Raw genomic sequence first — 20,905 nt, forward strand, 5'->3', positions numbered from 1 at the left:
AACTCTCATACGCATATATGTTTATATAACTGGTGTTTTATGTAAATAATGATTGATTTTGATATGATTACGAACATTTCCAATAATTCCAATGACGTTATTAATGATATTGGTGCTAATAATGATGAACTAACAATTGATTTAGATCCAAATGATGGGGCTTCGAGTGTCATATCCTCAAACTACTACACTCAGGCTTCAGCCAAAAACATTTTCAAAGGTTTACCTTCTTCCTGCTTGTCTATTTTGCATCTTAATATCAGAAGCCTTAACAAGAATTTTGAACAATTTCGTTTATTTTAGATAACTCAGGTGTTCCCCAAAATACAGTAATAGGTTTAACTGATACATGGCTGTCAGATAAATATATTAATATGAATGCACTCCCAGGTTATGATATACTTACAAATAATCGTGTTGATGAAATTGGTGGTGGTGTTGCAATTTTTGTGCCGAGTCAATTTGAGTATGTTATTATTGAAGACATGAATTTAATGAATGAAACTGCAGAAACTCTATTTATTGAAATTAGTGATCGTGATAACAGAAAAAACTGTATTGGGAGTTGTTTGTAAGCCTCCTCGCAGCAATAGTGCTGATTTTCTAGACACTTTAAATAATTTACTACATTATCATTCTGTTCAAAACAAAAGATGTATCATAATGGGAGACTTTAACTATGACCTGTTAGCGAGTGATACTAATATTTTTGCAAATGACTTTTTAGAGACATTCCTTTCTGCCTCCTTTTTGCCACTTATTTCTAGACCCACTAGAATCACTAATACTTCCGCAACTCTGATTGACAATTTTTTCTCCAATATACGTTCAGAATTTAAAGCTGGTATAATTATCTCAGACATGTCTGATCATTTCCCAATTTTCATGTATTGTTCTAATCAATATCAGCCAAACAAACTTCCCGATTATGTTTCTAAGAGGCGTGTGTATAGTGATATAAATATATCTCGTTTGAAACAGAGTTTAAAAGAAGAATCTTGGGATAATGTATTTAGTATAGATTGTGTTGACGAGTCCTACGAAACATTTATTGATACCTTCATGAGTCATGTTAATGAAAATATTCCTTTTGCAAAGCCCAAGTCCAAAAATTATAAAAGATCACACAGAATACCTTGGATAACGAATTCAATTCTTCGTTCGATAAATAGAAAAATCGATTATACTATAAATATATATATAGATTAACTGAGAATACTTGGAGTCAATATACTAATTATAAGAATATACTAACAGGGGTCATCCGTACTGCTAAAAAGGCATATTACCATGATCAATTTAATCAATGCAAGAATGATCTTAAAAAACATGGAAATTGATCAATTCTACCATCAATAATGGACCAAAGTTTTCAAAGATAACTAAGCTTATGCGTAATGATTCTATTATTGAAGATAAAATTCAGATGGCAAATATTTTTAACAATTACTTTTCACAAGTTGGACTTAAGCTCTCTAGAAATATACCAACAAACTCCCATTCATTTAATCAATATCTGGGGGATAGAAATCAAAGTTCTATGTTTTTCTCTCCTACGAACGCACAGGAGATAATTAAAATTATATCTAGCCTAGAATCAAATAAAAGTGCAGGATTTGATAACATTGATAACAACCTTTTACAGAAAACTATGAATTATATAATTGACCCTCTTATTTATATATTCAATTTGTCATTATCATCGGGAAATATTCCAAAATCAATGAAAATTTCTAAGATAATACCAGTCTTCAAAAAAGGTGATAGTTCCTTAGCAAGTTACTACAGACCTATTTTATTGCTTACAAACTTATCTAAAATTCTTGAAAAATTGGTTCACATACGAACCATATGGTTTTTTTAAAAAGCACAACATCCTATCCGATACTCAATTTGGTTTCCGGGAAAAGAGTAGCACTTCCCACGCAAGACTTTCTTTGGTTCAAACAGTTGCCAAAGTTTATGACAATTCTTCGAATACGATTGGTTTGTTTTTAGATTTTTCAAAAGCATTCGATACAGTTGATCATAACATTCTCCTTTATAAACTTTCTCATTATGGAATTAAAGGGGAACCACTAAAGTGGTTCAAGAATTATCTAACCGGGCGTTCACAGTTCGTTTCACTTGATTGTAATTTTTTTAACGTAAACCTGTCCTTTGTGGAGTTCCACAGGGCAGCATTCTTGGCCCACTTTTGTTAATTACTTATATAAATGATATTGATATGTCATCTAAATTGCTTCAATTTATACTTTTCGCTGATGACTCTAATATATTTCTGTCGCACCCCGACCCAGAGCAATTGACGCAAATATTCAATGACGAACTAAAAAATGTTTCTAATTGGATAACAGCTAACAAACTATCTCTTAACCTAGAAAAAACTAGCTACATGCTATTTAGCAACAAGATTACGACTGTACCAAAAGATGTAATTTTGAATGATACTGTCATTCAAAGAGTGCGATCTACTAAATTTTTGGAACTGATCATTGACGAAAAACTTTCTTGGAAAGCACGTATTGATAATATTTGTAAAATCATTGCTCGCAACATTGGTGTCATTAGAAAATTAAGTTACTTCTTACCTCATTATATTTTGTTATCATTGTATTCAACTGTAATTTTACCTTACTTGAATTACGGAGTTGTCGCGTAGGGTAACGCAGCGAATTCTCAAATTAATTGACTTTTTATTTTACAAAAAAAGAGTGATTCGTATTATTAGTCATGCATAATTCAGGGCACATACAAATATTCTGTTTTTGAGAAATAAAGTCTTGAAGGTTAAAGATTTATATTCTTTTCAACACGGACAATTAATGTACAAGTTTATCAATAAACATTTACCGTTACCTTTTAATAATATGTTTGTAAAAAATGATACAATTCATAAGCACTTCACTCGCCAGGCGAGTTCCTTTCATTTACCTCTGAATAGAAATCGTTTGCACAGAAGACATTTGTTTTTACTGGTCCAAAATTATGGAATTCTTTTTCAAAGGATATTATACAATGTAATTCAATACAAAATTTCAAAGGAAAACTTAAAAAATGTCTTCTGAATTCATATTAGATTATCGTTTTTTCCCAAAGTAATGTAATTCAGAACTTAATATGTAAATGTGTTGATTAATTTCTCTTTGTATATATATTTAATCGTTTTATGATTTCTGTATACAGTGTATACTGAATCATTTATTTTTATTATTATTTATTTATTTTTATTTTTATTTTTTTATTCATAATATATATATATATATATATATTGTTTATTTCTTCATTTTATCTTATTTTTTATATTCATAAAATTTACTTATAAAAGGGGGCCTTCACCCTACAAGCTCTGCTTTTTAGTTGGTCTCCTTCCCTTTCGATTTCATGGTTTTATTGTATTATAAAAAATGATTTAAATGTTATATTTTGTAAATATTTATATTGAACTATCATTGTAAATGTAAAAAGATTGAAAGAGAAAATAAATGAATTGACTTGAATATAGGGTTATGTGTAGATATCAACACTATGTCTTAATATAACAACTCCTATGTTTGAAGCTCAGGTTTTGATGGAATTTATCTTTTCGGAACTATGTTGAAATATGGGGAAGAATGATTCTAATCATGTTGTTTACCTTCATTACCTTGCATTACACACATGACAAAAGGCTTTTGACAATGATACGGCGATCATAACATTGCCTATGGAACCGGAACGTGAATTTGAAGAGAACAATGTTATCACATTTGAAAGGTGGGCCGGCGGCATTGATTGCCTGATTACCAAACTAATATTAGTGGAGTATAATCGTACTTTCTTTTGCACTGGAATGTATAAATAAATCAATAAAAGCGAAATCAAAATACATAAAATTATTGAAGATGGGCAATGAGTTACGAAAGACAATCTGCAATTAAAAAAAATAAGAAGCATAAAACATAGGTCATGAAGCCGATCCTTTATCGGAATTAGAAACTGAATATCAGTTTTAAAAAAAATCTCAAAAACAGGTAAATTTACTAATTTTTATAATTTCGTAATAGCATTAAAAAGTAAAGTTTCCTATTTATTATCATCGTAAGATATTAACATGGTGAGAGCCTCACTGAGAGAGGCCCCTTCATCCTTCGTGGAGGCTGTTGAAGTAATGTGATAATTAGGATCAGACGAGTTTCAACGAATGTATTTTGCTTGAAATACTGCTTCGAGAGAGGAAATAAAGTAATTTAGGGGTTACGCAAAGTGCATTTTGAAAAGTTAATTCCTTTATTACATTTCAATTGTTATGAGTGTATTTATGATGGATTTTGTCTACTGTTTTGTTGGAAATGAGAAAAAATAAAAATGAAACTGAAACTGAAAGACGTTTCAAGACTGTTATAAGATTCAAATATGTATAAATTCATTATGCATTGGGGGTTAGAATATCGTGAGCACTTTTGCGCCAAAACCAAATGCAACTCGGTCGTTAACATGGTACATTAAACAATAGTACTCAAATACATATAGTTTATCAAATTGAAAGTTCACAAATCAATTACATCGGACCTTTCTTGAGCTAGGATAGATGCGGGTAGGGTAGGTAATAGGGACTTTCCCTATAGAGGTCATTGTCAGTATTGCGGTGTGCCAATCTTTGGTGCATAGCTATGCTTCAGCCACACCCAACGAAGCGAGACCAGACCGATCAAAGATTTCGATTGATGCGGTGTCGGTCGGCATGGTAGGTTTGGTGTCGCATGTCGGTAGTATGACTAGGTCATTACATTCAGCATGTACAACAAAGGAAAGCGCACGCTTGAAAATTCACCCATGAACTCAAACCCTAGGCTATAAAATCGACTTGAATAGACACACACTGTGCTCCATTTGAATCATGTTGTGCAGTAATTGCACATTTCTTTCGATTCGATTTACACAATTCCCTCCTCCTTTTTGGAAAATTTCATCAACTGTCTCTTAATCCTTATTGGTTTTCTTTCAAAAGCAGCACTCCCCACAGTCAAGGTTTGCACATGAATAAGCAATAGCAGGCGTTCCTTAACATACAACAAAAGACTACAGGATGCTTGCCAATTTTAATTTAGAAGGACCTTGGTGACCAAGTTATGAATATTCCGTCTATTCACGTCGTTCTTAAAAAGACAACACTGCTCATCGCGCCCTACCCAGTAGCTCTGAGGAAGGTAAATTCCCCTGTCCTGTCCTTTAACGAACTTGACGAAAACATTTTGATTCATTCCATGTTATGCCTTCTGGCTTTCTAAGAGACAAGGCTTATCAACATTGTCAACCATTCTTGCATGCTTCCACCGTACAGGATCTATTCGTTTAAATGATTTTACTCCAGGGAGTAGAATGTTGTATTTAAACTCGAAGACGCCAATCATACATTTCGACTATAGATGACATTTTATTGAATGAATACTGGTATAAATGAACATCATCACATCGCATTGTGGAAAGAAAAAAAATCAGGATGCCTACTCTGTTTCATAGTATGCTTTTTATGATATTTATATTTTCGACGCTTTGCCGCCCCAACAGGGCCGGAAAAGGTAAATATACTTAATTTTTCCTTGATTTTATTAAATATATATACATATATATATATATAGAGAGAAATAGTCTGCTTCGGCATAAGGAATAAAATAATCACAAAAGGTTTAGTAAATGCCGTAGAAATAAAATCGTAGATTTTAAAAGGAGCGTAGCTCTCAAAAATGAAATGTAAAGTCGCACTCTTCGTCAGTGCCCATGATGTGACAAAAATAGAGAATTCAAATTCCGTTTCTGAAACAGTCGTGAAAAACACGTGAACAGACGTGTTTTTCACGACTGTTTCAGAAACGGATTTTGAATTCTCTTTTTTGTCACATCATGGGCACTGACGAAGATTGCGACTTTAACTTTCATTTTTGAGAGCTATGCTCCTTTTAAAAGCTACGATTTTATTTCTACGGCATTTACTAAACCTTTTGTGATTATATATATATATTTATATATATTATAATTATACTACATATATATGGCATATATAAATAGTAAATAATATATCTAAATTATATCTATATACTATATTTAAACAAATAATTAATAAATAGGTTAAAGTATTTTAAAACGATATCTCAGCCAAAGAATGTTATATTATTGTAGCATTTGTAGTATATTACCCTTTGCGTCCCTTTAAGGTGTGTGTTTAAAGACATTTGTATCAAAAAGGATAGCAGATGCATACTGATCTCGGTAACAAGAAAGCCATCGCCAATTTATTGATTTTAATTTATCTTATTACATATATTTTTTTTAATAATTAATGACTGTTACGTCGTAGTCATTCTTTATAATTGTAATTGAATCGCGACTTTTCAGCCGGGACCACACTTGGCTAAAAATATTGGCCAGAACTCTGAGGAGTTGATCACTGGTAGTAGGAGACAATACCATGCCTCGAATATACCAGGGTTTTTTTGTCATCTTTGAAAAAAAATGCTTTAGTACTCCATGGCCCAAGCACAGATCCTTTTAAGATTTTCCTTGGATGGCTTGTATATTTATATTAAAAAAGAAAACAATTCACAATCATAGAAATTTTACCTATCTGAAATTGTGGTAAATAGATGTTTAAACTTTCAAACATTAAACATTGTCCTTTGAAAAATATTTTTTTGTATTCATGGATAATGATAATAAAAATAATGATAAAAATAATAATAACAATGATAAAAATAATAATGATGATGATGATAATGATAATAATAATGATAATAATATCTAATAATAATAATACAAGGAGCTTTATATACACTTATATGTTTTTATAAGCACTCGATAAAATATGCTATTTCCCACAAATTACACTTATTGCACGTCTGCACAAGTGACAAATCTCATCATTACACAAATTACTAGAATTAACCCGTTTCGCATCATTTCATATCACGGGTATTAAGATCATTTTAATATTCTTGGTATAAGCGAATATTTGTACGAATCCCAGATCTACATGATCAGGATGTCAATGTTTTATCCCGGTAAAGTCTATTTATTTCATATAATATACAAAAGCTCTGTTTCTCCATGCCCATTGAAGATCAAAATGAGTGTAGAATAAATATGTCAGAACGAATAATTATGAACCTTTCATATTTTTGGGGCCACTTTATAAAACTTTAATTTCCTGTTTATTCAAGAGTGCAAAACCAGAAGATTGCGTGCTAGAAACATAGTGGGTTAGTTAGATCGATCTATACATTTTTAGATGCTTTTAAACATGCCAGTTAGTCAACGTTTTATATGCAATATTCAGCGAAAACTAACACTTCCATGATCAAATGTTACTTAATTTTATAAACCCGACCTCAGAAAAATAGTTTTAAGAGGATTAATATATACATATATATATATATATATATATATATACACACACACACATACATACATACACATACATATACATTTGAGGCCAGACGTTTAGAGACACCCAGGAAATTGACAAATGCCAAACATCATACAATTTACCGTAACTTATAAAATATCATGACAAATTTAATAGAAAACAAATGAGTATGTCATGCCCCTTCATCACATTGCTTTGTCATCAGGAGCTGAAAATTATTTAGGTGTCATTTTTTCCCCTAAATCTTCATATTTTAGACAAATTAAAGATAAAAACTTGACAAAAACATTTCATATTCTCAACACAAACATTTCAGATTACACTTTTTTTGTTCAGTGGTCATATATATATATATATATATATATTTATAAAATAGGTGTATTATTTCAAGCATCGCGATTGGCCAATACGCGTCACATGACATCCAATTTTTTTGGTGCACTGCACGGCAGTGCAAAAGGTGCGCAACGAAAATTGACATTGCACGCTCAAGCAAACCAATGCGGTAGAAGTCCCGGGAGAAGTCCAACAAAACTGTACTGTAATTTTTTAAGAATTTGTTTCTGTGTTGACAAAACTTGACAAAAACATTTCATATTTGTGCTAGTTACTTCTCAACACAAACATTTCAGATTACACTTTTTTTGTTCAGTGGTCATATATATATATATATATATATGTATATCAACCAAGGCTATCATAAATCTTTTAGTTGAAATATTGAATACAAAAGGCCGGACTTCCAGAATTAATAAAGATGACCAAAAACTTTTTTACAGAAAATGGGGGCTTGAATCGATTCATACTTTGTGCTAATGATCTAATGATGAAATATATTGGCTTCATAGAAATTTGACATTTTTAATAGAATAAATCGATTTACCAATTTCAAATGATATCAGTCACGAAATCGATCTTATTATCAAAGTTAATCGTGCGTACGAGTATATCGATTATTCAAAATTTGAATTTCAACCTTCATTTTCTTTGTCACCGAACGTTCCTTAACATTTGTTAATTTTATATCAATTCTCATCGTCACAGATTATTTTCAAGACTCATAATCTTCATTTTTTTTTCAAAATGAACGACAAAGAAACGTAATGTGAGGCTAATTTGTTATTTTTATTTCGTAAATTATTACGTGACAAATAATTATGAATTCAGAATTTTTCTGGTTCTAATATGAACTTAAACAGTGGCGTAGCAGGCGGGGGGGGGAGCAGGGGGCAAGTTGACCCCCCTGGCGGATTTCACTGGGAAAATAAAAAAACGGGGAAAAGAAAAAAGGGAGAAAGAGAGGAAGGGAAAGTGAAAAAAAGAAAGAAAAAGAGGAAAGGGGAAAGGGAAAAAGTGAAAAGAAAGCGACAGAAAGAAAGAACATAAATAGAGAAAATGGAAAGAAAGCAGGAAAATGAACGAAAAAACATTTGAGAAAGTACAAAATATCCTGAAATAATAATACATTAGCATGATTAGCAAAAGAGGGATATAAAATCAAAAGATATGACTTAATGGTGCAGGCAAGAATGGCGGGAAAATGTGAGAAAGAGGCAAAAAGAAACGGGAAATGAAGGAATAGACAAAAGCTAAATTGATAAATCAGAATATGACGAAAAGGGACAGAAAAAAAAAGAAAATAACTTAATAACACGACCAGGCTGCCGATGATTAAGAAATATGAAGAACGGGAAGAAATTGAGCATATTATAAGCTTGCTAAATTTTATGCAATAATGATCGCAATCAGGCCAAAAAAATCCTTAGCCAAGGGCTAGTTCTATACCCCCATGTCGATTTAACCTATAAGTAAAGCTTTACGCCTGCTAGATTTACCGTACAAAGCCTCTCAATGTTTACTTTGGCTAAATTTTCAAAGATCACATAATTAGAATTTAATTTCAAAATCTTTTTATAAAAGGCCAAATTTTTCTGGCTCGCTTCGCTCGCTGGTGACATTTTACAGATTTTACCACATTTGCTATGTTGTGCTGCGTCAAAATATTTCGTGTATTATCCGCAACTGCTTTGAAGTTATGTGTTGTGTATACCCGCGGTTTGATAATAAAGTGGCCATCTGCAATGTTTAAAAATATCGCGAGGTTCCGGGGGCTCCGTCCCGGACCAGTGACGATACCAAGGGGGAGGCACGGGGGCATTTGCCCCAATGAGTTAGCCCCCACTTCTCCCCCCCCCCGAAATTTTGAAAAATAAAAAAAGATTTGTAGTTAATATTGTCATAAGTATCCTAATAAATCTGCAAAGTGCTCCAAAACAGCTTTTCGTTCTTTAAATTTTGAAAAAAAATTCATTCACTGTTAGCTCCCAACAATGCATGTCAACATAAATCTGTCAGGTCATTATATGAAATTCAAAATTTCGCTCGCGCTACGCGCTCGGAGTAATTGTTGACTGAGATAAGTATATTATTTGTTCACACAAGGGCATAAAAATCCAGAGTTCAAATCAATATGCTCTCGCGATTAGAGTTTTCATTATTCGTTTTATACGAGATACACATCCGGCGTATTCATAAGTTTCATAAATCAACAATTTTCATCTCGCGCTACGCGCTCACATCAATTGTTCAGTTAGATAGCCATCCAGTTCATGATAAAAGTGCTTAGAACGTCCAGTTATCGTCTCAGGATATAGAAAAAATTTCAGCTCGCGCTTCGCGCTCGCATTATTTATTTGGTGAGATATAATCTGCATGATCCAATTCAAACAGCTGGTCATTAACAGGTCCCTTTTCAAGTCAGTAGTGCCTACATTGAAAAAAATAACTCAGGCTTCTCGCTCAAATTTTTGAAATGGGCAAAAAAAATTAGTGTTGCCATCCCCCCAAATGTTATTTTGCCTCCCCTAGGTTAAAAATCCTGGTGCCGCCACTGCGCTGGACCAAATCCGCATAGCACTGGCCAAGACCAAAAAAAGAAAAAAGGAATGGAAAGGAAGATTTAAGATTTGATGTTTTCTGAATAACTTGTCAAAATCAATCTCAGAGTTACATTCTCATGAAAAGGTGATTTTTTTTCTCGCTCGCTTCGCTCGCTCGGGACTTGTATTAAGCAACTTTTTTGCCGCGCGCGTCACGCTTTTCCCCCTCTTTTTTGTACTTATCACGCATTGAGCTGCTTCGCCCTAATGCTTGGGCACAATCATAAAATATCTTGTTCATACCATGATATGACCGGGACATTTTTGGCTCTTGCCCCCCCCCCCCTGGCCACCGACCACTGTTACGCCGCTGAACTTAAAACAATCATTTTTCACAATAATTTTGTTACCGTTATGATATATCAAGAGATTCTATAAAAGCCCTAAATTACATTTGGAGCAAAATTGAACATAATGGTTGGTCCCATTAAATAGAATTGAATAACAATTGTATTAAAGCGGTCCCAATAGTGACTGAATGACTAAATACTGTGTTACTGTAATTATCATTGAAACATTTCATCTATGTTTGTCTTCAGACAAGTTATCAGATCTGTCAAATTTCTTTGATTCTGATTGACTGAAAAGCATTGTTACTATGGTAAATGTCAGATAAAACAGGACTTGCATAAAACAAGCCCTATATCATGAAACGCTTCGTAGTCCCACTTTGCAGCTGTTACCCCGGCTCATTCTTACAGCAAAACTACCGCCAAACATTATGCGTTTTCTTTTTCAAATTCATGCACCGAGAAATAATATCATATCTTCTATCGCCATCCATCTTTGAAAAATTAGATTCTTTTCGTTTTCTTTGCTCGACTTTCGGAATCTCTGACGACTATGTTATCTTTAATCATTATTTTTTTTCTTCCTCCAATCGATCAACCTTTGCCAAGCATTAGAAAGCGTTTGCTTACATGAATAGATGAGACGAATCCCCTGATACTAAGGACACAGCGTCCACTTACCCAGTGAAAACAAATTTGACAAATAATACTTGGCTGTTTATAGATAAAGAAAATACAATATTCCCTTGACTTCTGGTAAATCTCCACCGAATTTGGGGCATTGTTCCAGTCTACGATTACTACACTACATTACGGTAAAAAAAAAAACGTATTTTCGAGGAATTACTGTTCTTTATATATATTTTTTTTTTCTTCTTTATTTTGTATTTTGTTATATTCATTTATATTCTTCTTTTTTATATAATAGTATCTGATGTGCGATCACCAAAAACTAATGATAACTTCACTTTGGTAAGACTGAAATGTCAAATATAATCCACATCATCGAACGTTTACCAAAGCTTGAGACATCCTCTACAAAAAAAAATACGAAGAAAGGAATTGTATACCAACAATATTGGATACTGAGTTCATTGAAATTGGTTATCATATGAAGTGCGATATTCTACCTTAGATCGCTAAGCTCCCTTGTTATGGTGGGAGCAGAGAGAGTTAAATAATAATACGAAATGTAAATTCAACCTCAGAAAAACAGCCAGTAAATCAAAAATGGTTTATATTAACGAAAGTCTGACACAATACCGATCGAAACTCTACTGGAAAGTGAAGAGGGGTCTAGAAAGCAAAGACTTCAAACTTTGGACACAGGACGGAAGAATTATAGTCAAGAAACCAAACGGCGAAAAGATCACTATTGTGAGAGAAAGAGACTTGGTGAGATTGAAACTAAAGGCATAACTGAACTCAGAACTAAATTGTATCGATATCTTTCATGAGTTTATTTATCTGATTGTCGTTGGTGTGGTGATTCGTCTTGAATATTTATACTTTTCGTCATTCTGTTAACGCTTTTAATACATGTTTGATGTTTGTTTTCGTTACTTCGATTTATGCCGGTAAAGTTTCCATGTACATGTTGTAAAAAACCGGTAAAGTATAATCAGAAAGCATTGCTCTGTACAGGTTGTAGAAGATTGATTCATATTGTATGCGCTGGAATAAATCACGCTCAGTACGATAACAAAAACGAACGTTTTGAAAATTGGAGGTGTTCTAGGTGTATTTTTGAAGAATTGCCATTCTTCGATGATTTGAAATCTCCTGAAACTACTGTTACAAATTTAGACAAAACCATAGAGCATTGCAATGGTTTTACGTTGCCTGAAAATGAAGCTATTCACTTTAACAGTAAAAACAACAAGGGTCTAACAGTTGTACATCTTAACATTCGAAGTGCAAGAAATAAGATCGAGGAAGTAGATAACTATTTGAAGAAAAATTCAGTCGATATGTTTACACTTTCCGAAACATGGATAGATGATTCCATTAATTCGAGTACTATAGATATTTCAGGCTATATGCTTGAGAGGAGAGATAGAGATAAACATGGCGGTGGAGTAGCCTGTTATATAAGGAAAAACATACCATATATAAGACGTAAAGATCTCGAAAATACTGACATAGAAATATTGTGGTTGGAAGTCAAAGTAAAAAATCAGACTCCATTTTTCGTTGGTACGATTTATCGAAAACCAGATTCCCCTTATTCATCCTTTTTCGATTGTTTGGAATCTAATTTAGAACAGGTTTTCTCTTATTCTAACAATATTGTCATCGGTGGAGATTTAAACTGCAACATGCTTTAAAAAAACTCTTTGTCAAACAAGGTCATTGAACTGTGTTCAATTTTTCACTTAACTCAACTTATTCAGGAGCCAACTAGAATAACCCCCTATAGTACCACATTAATTGATGTTATTTGTGTGTCAGATTCAATGGTGGAGATCACAAAGAAATCTGGAACAGAATCTGTTGGATTTAGTGACCACTCCCTCGTCTATTTAATTATTATGTATAATCTGCCAAAATCCCAGCCTGAAATCTTTTCTTTCAGGTCTTTCAGACACTTTGTTGAAGAAGATTTTCTGAAATACCTTTCAAATGTTCAGTGGAAAAGTCTTATCACTGAGAGTGATGATGTAGATACTAGCTTGGCCAAGTTTAAAGAAATCTTTTCTTCTTTGTCTCTGTTCGTAAAAAGCTGCGTGGTGCCCCATGGATTACAAATAGATATCTCGCCATAGCCAGAGACCGTGATTATTATAAGAAAAAGTTTATTCAACTGAAGAAAAAATCGACTAAGAATGTTCAAACGTGTCAAACAGAGGAAGGGCATATAAATGAAGTTTGGGAAAAATACAAATATCTCAGAATTAAAGCAAATAATTTGAATAAGAAACTAAAGAATCAATATTTTTATTCTAAATTGCAACGATGTGGCAACAACATGCAGAACTCATGGAAAGTATTGAAAGGCTTACTTCCAAAGAAAAAGGCCACAATCAAATCGAATATTAAAATAGGCACTGATATGATTTCAGATAAATCGCAAAAGCATTCAATGAAATGTTTGTCAACGTTGGAAATTGTATTTCTCGTTCCGGACACAAGAATTTTAATTCCCTGAATACGTTGTCCCAAGCAAATTCTACTTTTAAGTTTGAAGAAATCAAGACGGAATTTGTTAAAAAAGAATTGCAAAAAATAGATGTTAATAAAGCCGCTGGTTTAGATGACTTGCATCCTAAGCTACTGAAATCCGCAGCTGTGTGCATTGCGGAACCACTCACACATATTTTAAACAAATCTTTAAATTCGGGATGTTTCCCGAGCGACTTTAAAAAGGCTAAGATTGTTCCTGTACCGAAAGGTGGTGATTCAGGTGTATTAAACGACTTTCGTCCAATATCATTGTTATCTTGTGTATCTAAGATTCTCGAAAGGGCGGTGCACATGCAGCTTTACGAATACTTACAAAAATGTGAATTACTGTCACCATGGACCTATTAAGATGGACGATTAACGCGAGCATTTCTTTGACCCAATGATAGTCACCGTCACCTGGTTATGCGCATCTTAATGAGAACATACAGGTGTTGTAACAATAGCAATTACCATGACTACCAAGGGTATCTGATCACTCAAAGACGGAACAGTTTCCCGGTCTTGACTTTTGTTGGCTGATCCCCCGTTTCAGTATGTGCCTTTCAGCCAATTTGCTTCATATATGGATCAGCAAACTTGAGAAGCAGACGATTTTTATGATATAAAATATGATATTATTCGATCCGCTAACTACCGCTCACACATAAGGACCTCAATAACATTGAAAGATACACGATCTACACATGTTATGTGCCACGTATATCTGGAATATTATGGAGAAACTTGGGAAAATTGAATTTTAAATGGTAAACAATCAATCACAATATTGCCTCTATATCAAAATATGCAGACATTTCCCCAAATAAAACACATGGAACTAAGATTAACAAAGGTAAACAAAAACTGCACATCGATTATCCATTATTTCATTGATTTTCTATCAACTGCGCATATAATTTGTGAAATATAAATGTCCAATAACGAACTAATTCAGTCCCTTCTCACGGTGACGATCATAGGACCAAAGAAGACTAGTATGAAGAGAATGTTATTCAGATAACAATTACCGTCACCTGTTAGTGAATTCATTATCTAAGCGATGAATGTCCATCTCTTCATAGGTCCATGCTGTCACACAGGCAATCAGGCTTTCACCCTAAGCATTCAACAGCCACATGTTTAGTTGAAATTACTGACTTTCTGTTAAACAATCTTGATTCTGGTCTTATAACAGGGTCAACTTTTCTAGATTTAAAAAAGGCCTTTGATATTATATCGCATGAAATTCTCTTATCAAAATTGCCTTTTTATGGTATAAAAACGTCTGAATTAGAATGGTTTGCTTCTTACCTTTGTAAAAGACAGCAATGCGTTTCTTTCCAAGGTGCCCTGAGTGATTTTGAGAATGTTTCTTCTGGAGTCCCACAAGGGTCCATTCTGGGGCCCTTACTTTTTTGTCTATCCGTAAATGATATGTGTAATTTACAATTTGAAAATGAAACAAAAATTGCCCTCTACGCCGATGACACGGCATTGTTTTGCAACTAACAAAGATTTTGAGAATTTGTTAACGAAACGCTTGTGTTATGAATGTGGAGCGTTGTGGCCCAGTGGATTAGTCTGCGGACTTTGAAACAGAGGGTCGTGGGTTCGAATCCCAGCCATGGCGTAATTTCCTTAGGCAAGAAATTAATCCACATTTTGCTGCGCTCGACCCAGGTGAGGTGAATGGGTACCTGGTAGGATTTATTCCTTGAACGTATTAGCGCCTATTAATATGGCGGCTCAGCTACAGCCGGGTTATTATGATACCAAGTATGAAAGCGCAGTTGAGTACTATGCACATAGTAACTGCGCTATATAAATGGACATATTATTATTATTATTATAAATGTACTAGTATACTGGGCATGAAACTGAAATGAAAAAATATATAATATAGACTCTTAATTTCATGCGACTTGCATAAAGTTGCATCAGTTTAGTTTAATGGTGAAATTCATAATCCTTCTACAGTGTACGATGCCCTTAATGAAGCTCCCATCTCTTATACAATTTCGATAATAACTTGACTGAAAGCCTGATTTGTAGATTTGTCCAGAATGTCCAATTCCACTTGGGACGTTCTGCCACTTGAAAATATACAGTTTATATTGTTCGTTTTTCCATGTTGCATCATCAATAAAATCATTCGCTATTTTTTTTTCAGTTGGAGTCGCACGGAGTTGCATAGTTTTATCATTCTAAAACGTGATGAATGAATAAACTTCCTTCTTCGAATATACAACCATTGTAATCATTCTGAAAGCAAAATCATGTGATATTTAAATTTGGTTCTCTGTTGTTTACATGTGCTCGCATCTTTAATAGCTCCATCCATTTACGGATTTGCTTAATAAAGCAGAAAAGAGGAAAGAAATATGAATAAAAACGGAAGAACCGGTTTGTTCCAGTATTCTTCAAGAACATTTTGCATATATATGGCATTGAACTTCGCGGACGGTCATTATCTCAAAAGCTATTCAATCTGTGATCATCAACATGAAAAGCGACCTAAAATTACCCACTAGCGTAAGTTTCTTTAGGATGAGTTCAGTATTCATGAAAATATTAACAAAAGTTCGGCAAATTTGTCACCGTTAGCGCAAGCTCCTAAAAAAAGTCTGAAATCCTCAACAAGCATCACGATATCATCATTTTGCAAACAGATAGAAGCAAAAAAATGTGAGTAAAACGTAGTGCTGACCGATTCTCTAGCATTTTGGCGTTCATCTGATATAAATATTTTACCTTTTGAGCATGATTTTTTCTATTCAGAGGTAAATGAAAGGGACTCGCCTGGCGAGTGAAGTGCTTATGAATTGTATCATTTTTTTACAAACATATTATTAAAAGGTAACGGTAATTGTTTATTGATAAACTTGTACATTAACTGTCCTAGTTGAAAAGAATATAAATCTTTAACCTTCAAGACTTTATTTTTCAAAAACAGAATATTTGTATGTGCCCAGAATTCTGCATGACTAATAATACGAATCACTCTTTTTTGTAATATAAAAAGTCTATTAATTTGAGAATTCGCTGCGTTACCCCATGCAACAACTCCGTAATTCAGATAAGGTAAAATTAACGTTGAATATAATGATAACAAAATATAATGGGCTAAGAAGTGACTTAATTTTCTAATGACACCAATGTTGCGAGCAATGATTTTACAAATATTATCAATATGTGTTTTCCAAGAAAGTTTTTCGTCAATGATCAGTCCCCAAAATTTAGTAGATCGCACTCTTTGAATAACAGTATCATTTAAAATAGTACATCTTTTGGTACAGTCGTAATCTTGTTGCTAAATAGCATGTAGCTAGTTTTTTCTAGGTTAAGAGAGAGTTTGTTAGCTGTTATCCAACTAGAAACATTTTTAAGTTCGTCATTGAATATTTGCGTCAATTGCTCTGGGTCGGGGAGCGACAAAAATATATTAGAGTCATCAGCGAAAAGTATAAATTGAAGCAATCTAGATGACATATCAATATCATTTATATAAGTAATGAACAAAAGTGGGCCAAGAATGCTGCCCTGTGGAACTCCACAAAGGACAGGTTTACGTTCAGAAATATTACCATCAAGTGAAACGAACTGTGACCGCCCGGTTCGATAATTCTTGAACCACTTTAGTGGTCCCCTCTAATTCCGTAATGAGAAAGTTTATAAAGGAGAATGTTATGATCAACTGTATCGAATGCTTTTGAAAAATCTAAGAACAAACCACTCGTATTCAAAGACTTGTCATAAGCTTTGGCAACTGTTTGAACTAAAGAAAGTATTGCATGGGAAGTGCTACTCTTTTCCCGGAAACCAAATTGAGTATCGGATAGGATGTTGTGCTTTAAAAAAAATATATGGTTCGTATGTGAACCAATTTTTCAAGAATTTTAGATCAGTTTGTAAGCAATGAAATGGGTCTTGCTAAATAACTATCACTCTTTTTGAAGACTGGTATTATCTTAGAAATTTTCATTGATTTTGGAAAATTTCCCAATGATAATGACAAATTGAATATATAAATAAGAGGGTCAATTGTATAATTCATAGTTTTCTGTAAAAGGTTGTTATCAATGTTATCAAATCCTGCACTTTTATTTAATTTTAGGCTAGATATAATTTTAATTATCTCCTGAGCGTTCGTATGAGAGAAAAACATAGAACTTTGATTTCTATCCCCCTGATATTGATGAAATGAATGGGAATTTGTTGGTATACTTCTAGAGAGCTCAAATCTAACTTGTGATAAATAAGTAATGAAAATATTTGCCATCTGAACTTTATCTTCAATAATAGAATCATTATGCATAAGATTAGTTATCTTTAAAAACTTTGGTCCATTATTGATGGTAGAATTGATCAATTTCCATGTTTTTTTAAGATCATTCTTGCATTGATTAAATTGATCATGGTAATATGCCTTTTTAGCAGTACGGATGACCCCTGTAAGTTTATTCTTATAATTAGTATATTGGCTCCGAGTATTCTCAGTTAGTCTTGATAAAATATTTATAGTATAATCGATTTTTTTTTATTTATCGAACGAAGAATTGAATTCGTTATCCAAGGTAATCTGGGTGATCTTTTATAATTTTTGGACTTGGGCTTTGCAAAAGGGATACATTTATTAACATGACTCATGAAGATATCAATAAATGTTTCGTAGGACTCGTCAACACATTCTGTACTAAATACATCATCCCAAGTTTCTTCTTCTAAACTCTGTTTCAAACGAGATATATTTATATCACTATATACACGCCTCTTAGGTACATAATCGGGAAAGTTGTTTGGCTGATATTGATTAGAACAATACATGAAAATTGGGAAATGATCAGAAATGTCTGAGATAATTATACCAGCTTTAAATTCTGAACGTATATTGGAGAAAAAAATTGTCAATCAGAGTTGCGGAAGTATTAGTGATTCAAGTGGGTTTAGAAAAAAGTGGCAAAAAGGAGGCAGAAAGGAATGTCTCTAAAAAGTCATTTGAAAAAATATTAGTATCACTCGCTAACAGGTCATAGTTAAAGTCTCCCATTATGATACATCTTTAGTTTTGAACAGAATGATAATGTAGTAAATTATTTAAAGTGTCTAGAAAATCAGCACTATTGCTGTGAGGAGGCTTATAAACAACTCCCAATACAGTTTTTCTGTTATCACGATCACTAATTTCAATAAATAAAGTTTCTGTAGTTTCATTCATTAAATTCATTCAATAATAACATACTCAAATTGACTCGGCACAAAAATTGCAACACCACGACCAATTTTATCAACACGATTATTTGTAAGTATATCATAACCTGGGAGTGCATTTATATTAATATATTTATCTGACAGCCATGCATGTATCAGTTAAACCTATTACTGTATTTTGGGGAACACCTGAGTTATCTAAAAATAAACGAAATTGTTCAAAATTCTTGTTAAGGCTTCTGATATTAAGATGCAAAATAGACAAGCAGGAAGAAGGTAAACCTTTGAAAATGTTTTTGGCTGAAGCCTGAGTGTATTAGTTTGAGGATATGACACTCGAAGTCCCATCATTTGGATCTAAATCAATTGTTAGTTCATCATTATTAGCACCAATATAATTAATAACATCATTGGAATCATTGGAAATGTTCGTAATCATATCAAAGTCAATCATTATTTACATAAAACACCAGTTATATAAACATATATGCGTAAAAGAGTTTTACTGAATTTTGTTCAGATCCTCTTCTCGATGAATAGCAACGGGTGGAACATTCGGGCTCTTCCTCACCAGAATGGTGCCATTCATTGTCCATAAGAACTTGTATCCCGCCTTCTTTCTCTCGTCATTCACCTTCTTCAGGAGAGACTTCTTAGCTGGAGCTAGATTTTCGTTGAGGAACACCTTTCCTTCATCTCTTGAGAATCCCAGGTGACGGGTTGATGTTTCCCTCAGTTTTTTCCGGCCTGAGTATAGAGTATATCTCATCCTTCTGGTCGTGAATCTAACGATGATTGGTCCGGCTGGACCACCTTCTCTTCTCTGACCAAGTCGATGTGTCACATCAATGTCGTCGTTGGATACCTCTGGTGAAATTTTCTTCATGACGTGAAGGACATCCTCCCTCACATTCTCACCTTCCTTCTTAGGAACACCAGCCACTTCTAAGTTGATCCTTCTGTGATATTGATCCAAATCATTCACTTGGTGTTCAAGTGTCGTCATCTTTGCTTTCAGATCCTCATTTTCTTTCTTCATACTCATAGAAGCATTCTCACTACTCAGCCTTTTCACCTCGCAGGTGAGCTCATGACATGCTTTTTCCATTTCAGCAAAAAAAAAATTAAGAACATGTCGATAACGGTCTTTTTGCGGGAAGGCGACGTCCTCACCGTTTCCGGCAGTTTATGAGATGATATGGATTGATTTTTCTTAGGTCCTGGCATACTCTGTTTATCGATGACGTCACACTGACCCGACCTGATTTGGATGATATTAAAGGCCTTCTTGGCAAAATATCATCTCATAAACTGCCGGAAACGGTGAGGACGTCGCCTTCCCGCAAAAAGACCGTTATCGACATGTTCTTAATTTTTTTTTGCTGAAATGGAAAAAGCATGTCATGAAATTTTTTCCTGGTACCATTCTCGAACCTAAATGTGACGTCATTATGACGTAATAAGCAAAAACATTCCAACGTGCTTTACGCACATAGACGCGTCCTTATTCTGGAAATTGGGTCGCGCATTTCGTTCCCGGAGAGGCGTTTAGAGTGTTTTAAAATGAAATAAACAAATATCAATGAAACAAAAATCTTTCTTTGTCAGAAAGTTTCAGAATGAGGACAGAAAATAATACACTAGCTGCTAAAAGCACAAAAATATGGTCAAAACATAATTTGCGTCTTCTCGAAAATGTACATATTGCGCACGTGCGCGCTATATAGGTCCCTTCTTGCGGGAAGCCGACGAGGAATCGAAACAAATCTGAAAGGGCTTCCCCTCTTATATATATATATATATATATACATATTATGATTAAAACTGTTAAGAAAATCTATTAACTGAATACACACCGTTTTATATGTTCACAATGAGAAGTTTACTCCTGAAGATTTCAT

At 33.6% G+C, this 20,905-nt stretch overlaps 1 protein-coding gene across 1 annotated transcript; it reads right to left on the reverse strand.

Moving 5' to 3' along the window:
* Positions 1-19,506: 19,506 nt before the first annotated feature.
* LOC135154610 (uncharacterized) lies at positions 19,507-20,112 on the reverse strand. Its single transcript, XM_064101388.1, has one exon. The coding sequence runs from the start codon at positions 20,110-20,112 to the stop codon at positions 19,507-19,509; it is 606 nt and encodes a 201-aa protein (XP_063957458.1).
* Between the last annotated feature and the right edge of the window lie 793 nt (positions 20,113-20,905).

This window comes from Lytechinus pictus, chromosome 7, assembly GCF_037042905.1.
Source record: "Lytechinus pictus isolate F3 Inbred chromosome 7, Lp3.0, whole genome shotgun sequence".
Classification (NCBI taxonomy): Eukaryota; Metazoa; Echinodermata; class Echinoidea; order Temnopleuroida; family Toxopneustidae; genus Lytechinus; species Lytechinus pictus.

Bases quoted from the DNA above. Each gene is read 5' to 3' on its own strand.
- LOC135154610 (XM_064101388.1), bottom strand. From the start codon at position 20,112: ATGGAAAAAGCATGTCATGAGCTCACCTGCGAGGTGAAAAGGCTGAGT.